The sequence below is a fragment of the Fragaria vesca genome, linkage group LG7, assembly GCF_000184155.1.
Source record: "Fragaria vesca subsp. vesca linkage group LG7, FraVesHawaii_1.0, whole genome shotgun sequence".
Lineage (NCBI taxonomy): Eukaryota > Viridiplantae > Streptophyta > Magnoliopsida > Rosales > Rosaceae > Fragaria > Fragaria vesca.
This window is the reverse complement of record NC_020497.1, coordinates 23134485-23139854: the sequence shown is the minus strand read 5'-3', so window position 1 is coordinate 23139854 and position 5370 is coordinate 23134485. Positions and strand designations below refer to the sequence as shown.

Sequence of the window (5370 nt, the reverse complement as noted above, 5' to 3'; positions counted from 1 at the left end):
GTAGTAGTAGAGAGAGAGAGAGAGAGAGAGAGAGAGAGAGATTTTGATCGAATGTATGGCTGTGGCTGTTACCGGAAACGCTGATGTTGCCGGCGACCAGTGATCCGGATCGGTCCTCCATCTTTTGAATCCCATTGAGTCGATTGAATCTCCATTGAATCGCGCTGAGTCCATCTTCGCCATGATTTTAGGATTTGCTGGGAATGAATACTGAATCTGTATTCTATCATGACTTCCTTTTAGGAGAGATTATAGGATAATACTGGTTCACGACATCATCATCTCAATATAATATTATCTTCAAGATTAGATCATATAATCAAAAATGCTATTTAATAAATTACTTGTTTATCCTTTGTTGATAAGGTGAATGTTCCTGGCATATTAATAAGGGCCGGGGTATTTAGGTAATAGTCTATTTTCTTTTTAGGTATTTAGGTGACAAAATTGACATAGTTGACTAATGTCGAAAATTTGTAAAATCAAATCCATTGTTTAACATTATAGTATCCTTTAGCGCGCGTAACACATGCGGGCGTGCAATTTTTTTTATTCATTGGCACATAACGAGTTCTCTATGTCACTTCTAATTTGTGCTATATATTTCTTCTAGGCAAATATAACCGGATATTAATAGAAATTTATTATAAATAAATTTTTACTAATGCGTCACATATTCAAATTTATACCAATTTTCGGTTTCAATATTACAGATGTGCACAAAATCTTTTATATCTACAACAATGTAAGTCTTGATTTGCATGTTTATTTGATACATGTTTAATATGTGATCATTGATACATGTTTAATTGCATATATATTCTCCTTATTTACATGGTCAACTTTAACAAAATAAATGCTTATGTTGAAATGAAGTTAGATTTGATTAATTTTTTAACAATGTACGTAGCTATTACTAAGTGTACGTAATACATGTATACATCGCTATGTGTCCGTTTATAAATTTTTACATTGGATAGAACAAATTATATGTGGTCTATGTCTTGTTTATTAATAATACGAAAAACTATATCTTCCAAATTCATTGAGTTTAGAGTAAATAGGCCATGCAATATGAATGTTGGATGTAATAAAGGAGAAACACAATATGGATATTGACAAAAAAAAAAATAAAAAATAAAAAAATAAATAAAAAACAATTGGTTTTCGTCATTATTGAAATCGATCCATGTAGTTAACCATATGCATTAAATATCAAATATGTCCGACATGAACCATTCAAGTTCGTAATTATAAAATTATGAAAAATCCAAATGATTTTAGTTGAAAATTTCAGAATTAATCTACTCATAATGAACTATTAACTCAAAGGTGAATATGTCGATATGTGACCGAAAACTTGAAATAATAGACTATTAGTTTCATATTATGAAGCTAACCGGTTAGCTCTAAAGTGTTTCTCGTAAGTAAAATAAGTTTTTAAAGAAAAAGGCAAGGTTTATGTTAATTTTTTAAAGAACTTTTTTCTATTTACAACAGTTATATGTTAGTTATATGTTTCAATGTTTAGATTTTTCTCACTTTAGATCATAGAAGTCTAAAGTGATAGAATTATATTGAGGCTTGAATCCACGAAGGAAATTTTGTATAATAAGTTTCTAAAATTATAAATGTCAATAGAAAATAAGAAATTTTAATTTAAACTTTTTGTAATTATTGTAGTTTGTAATAAGAAGGTGTTAATGAAGTTCATTAAGGAAATAAAATTAAAAATAAATTAGATCATTGTTCCTGGTTTGAACCAGGCAGGCAGGCACCCAATAAAAGTCCTTGAACCTATGGACTTTCCATCATTCGTCCGCATATCTAAGCAGGGTAAATTTGATTAATTAAATATTAGCATTTATGAGTTTTACTGTGTTGACTATTATTCATTTTTTAATACTCTTAACGGCGTCAATATCGGTGTTAGTGTCATGTAAAAGCTAGATCTAATAAACGGCTGAGATTAAATTTTAACACTTGGTTCACTTGAACCTTGGTGCATACAAGAACTTTCGTGGGTAGGTGGGTAGGGAAGTCGGCACAAACAGAAAAACCATCTTCCTTTGCTAGCTAGCTACTACGTTCTTCTTCAACACTGTCATGGATTTTGCTTCCACGGCTGTAGTAGTATTAAGTTCAGTGTTGGTTTTAGCTGTAGTTGTGGCTAGACACCGTGCCAGAAGATTGCGTGGCAAGAACAAGATATGCCATCCTGTTGCCGGAACGGTGGTGCACCAACTTATCAACTTCTCTAGGCTGCACCATTACATGACTGAGCTTGCATGCAAGTACAAAACTTACCGGATGCTCGACTTGTTCAAAGGAGCGGTTTACACAGCAGATCCTGCAAATGTGGAATATGTGCTCAAAACAAACTTCACTAATTATGGCAAGGTATATGATCATTTATTATATGCTTAATTAAGTATGCATATAAATATATCGTTCAAAACTTTGATTTATTTTTAATGATCTTGAATGGTTCAGGCTTGACATAAAGTGTTAAAATTTTTAATTTAATCTCAATCATACAAAGTCATTAAAAACCAAATCCAATGATGTAGCGGTATCCCTATAAAAGATAATAAAAAAATGATCGCTCACTAGAAGGACCATGTATCCTATATGTGTGTGTACAAGTTAAATTTATACGTACATACTACCATCCAAGTTTTCATCATGCTGCAGGGGTCGTATATGTACAGCGTTTTGTCAGATGGACTAGGCAATGGGATCTTTGGAGTGGACGGGCAAAAGTGGAGGCATCAGAGGAAGGTGATGAGCGCTGAATTCTCAACAAAAGTAGTGAGAGACTTCAGTAGTGCAGTTTTCAAAACCAATGCAGTTAAACTTGCTGGCATCATTTATGAAGCTTCAATCTGCAACCAAGCAATAGAGATCCAAGTATGTTTGCAACATTATTGCATTGCTATTATATAAGACATACAGACTCATTTACAACTTTAAACAAAAGCCACTCATGCATACAAAAGATATTTGGTCTTAAATTGTTTACTTTTTGAAATTACAAAAAAATCTTGTGTTTTTTCTTTTTGGGAAGGATTTGTTTATGAAAGCAACCTTGGATTCAATCATCAAGATACTACTTGATATCGAACTAGACAGCATGAGTGGAAAAGATGAACAAGGTAACCGGTTTTCCCATGCTTTTGAATCTGGACAAGAAGCTACCCTCTATCGGTATATTGATATCTCCTGGAAAATAAAACGCTTCTTGAACATCGGTAAGGAAGCAGAGCTAAAGAAAAACATCAAAGAGGTCGATCAATTTGTGTATAAATTAATCAATAGCAAGATTGAAACTATGCAGAATCAAGAAGATAATCTATCTGTGAGTTACCTTCCACTTCATTTGTTTGTTATTGCTTATATATAGAGTGAATTGAATTGGTGTTTATCATTTCTAATGTAAATATGTAATGAGGATCCATGTCAGCTGAAGAAAAGAGACTTGGTTTCAAGGCGTTTGGAAATGAAAGATACTGATCCAAAGTACCTGAGAGACATGGTCCTTTGTGTTACTGTTGCCGGCCAAGACACGACAGCTAGCTCTCTTTCATGGTTTGTTTACATGATGTGCAAGCATCTTCACATACAGGAGAAGATTGCAAAAGAAGTTAGAGAAGTAACAAATTTGAAAGATAATTTAAGAGTTGATGAGCTTGCAGCAATCCTTACTGATGAAGCCCTAAACAAAATGCAATATCTCCATGCGGCTTTGACAGAAACATTAAGACTCTATCCTGCAGTTCCAATGGTACGTCTATAAATCTAATATTCTCAACTGACACTTGCAAGGTTACAATTCCTCGCATTTCTTGAATCACATAATCTACCTCTAAACAAGTTTGTTTTGTGTGATGCTGCCATTCGTAGAACATGAGGATGTGTTTTTCTGATGATACCTGGCCAGATGGATTTAGTGTCAAAAATGGGGACATGGTGGTATACCAACCGTATGCAATGGGAAGGATGAAATCTCTATGGGGTGATGATGCAGAAGAGTTTCGGCCAGAGAGATGGCTCGACGAAAATGGCCTTTTCCATGATGAAAGTCCTTTCAAATTCATAGCCTTCAGTGTAAGAAAAAGATAATAATGAAATCACTGACTCACTACATAATGTGACTTCTGATGAGATTATGTGATTGCAGGCCGGTCCAAGAATTTGTCTAGGAAAGGAACATGCCTATACGCAGATGAAAATATTTTCTGCTATGCTTTTAGGCAGCTATATATTCAAGCTAGCTGATGAGAAAAATATTGTCAATTACAAGACCATGATCACCCTACCAATTGATGGAGGTCTCTATGTGACTGCCTCCCCGAGAATATGGCATGCAAGACCTTAAATGACATGTGCCATTACTACCATAGCTACTTCAGTGCACCAGTGGTTGGTCTTGATGAGTAAACTCCTTTACCTACTGCAGCGCATCATCTTCATACGTACTGTAATCAATAAAAGTTTGCTTGGTAAAATGATGCAACAATATCTTAGGAAGACCATTATTGGTGATACTGAAACTGGAATTATTGATTTATATTAGCTTTACACAAGGAATTAAAAATATTCAGGATGACGTATGTTCATTGATTTAAAATGATAACTGGAATAGAAGAATAACAGACTAAGACTTCAAAGACTGAAGATCCTCTGATTGTGAGGCATCATTTCAATAGAAATAATATAGTTTCTACATTGCAAACAAATTAAAACCCAGAACCCCCCATATCAGCACACAATAGAAACCAATCCATACAGATTATAAATGTCATCAACAACCGAGCTTAATTTCCCACAAATTTCAAACTACTGTTGGCAAGGAACACAATATTGGAGAGTTTCTTTGTAGAGTTTAAGCTGTACACTTGATAAAAGTTACAGTAGTATAAGCCTTCAAATAACTACTCTCATCTTTGCTAAAATGGCTTTCTAAAAACAAAATCATACATCTACTACAAAAGACATATTTACTACTGTTTTCAGAGAATTTGAAGAATCAATAATTAATGAAAATGTTACTACACAAATACCATCATCACAGGTTTTGTCAAAAACAGATAACTTCATTGTTATCGAATCCACATCGCCCACCAGTCACAAACCATCAGTGTGAGGTAACATGGTTTCAATCTAAATCTAATGTTCCCTAGGCAATGTTTATGCAATGTATGTTCCTACACCAGCATAACAACTCGGATGTGATTCATTTTGCACATAATACCACAAACAGCTCTATTAAAATGCCACAATAAGATACCCAATGACTGGACAACACTGGACATGTGCAGCTTCGATTATTTTATTTTTCTGTTTCTCATAATCACTATCTCACAGTTT

The 5370-nt window shown here is 33.9% G+C and overlaps 1 protein-coding gene across 1 annotated transcript; it reads left to right on the top strand.

Moving 5' to 3' along the window:
• Positions 1–2106: 2106 nt before the first annotated feature.
• Positions 2107–4378, top strand: LOC101305998 (cytochrome P450 704C1-like). Its single transcript, XM_004309206.1, has 6 exons — positions 2107–2400; positions 2695–2910; positions 3068–3358; positions 3464–3784; positions 3904–4107; positions 4181–4378. Exons 1-6 carry the CDS (start codon positions 2107–2109, stop codon positions 4376–4378), a joined length of 1524 nt encoding a protein of 507 aa, XP_004309254.1.
• The last annotated feature ends 992 nt before the right edge of the window (positions 4379–5370 follow it).

Excerpts from the sequence above, each read along its gene's own strand:
- LOC101305998 (XM_004309206.1), top strand. The coding sequence starts at position 2,107 with ATGGATTTTGCTTCCACGGCTGTAGTAGTATTAAGTTCAGTGTTGGTT. Across the intron at positions 2,401-2,694 it reads ACTTCACTAATTATGGCAAG|GGGTCGTATATGTACAGCGT; the intron begins GTATATGATCAT and ends ATCATGCTGCAG. Across the intron at positions 3,785-3,903 it reads TCTATCCTGCAGTTCCAATG|AACATGAGGATGTGTTTTTC; the intron begins GTACGTCTATAA and ends TGCCATTCGTAG.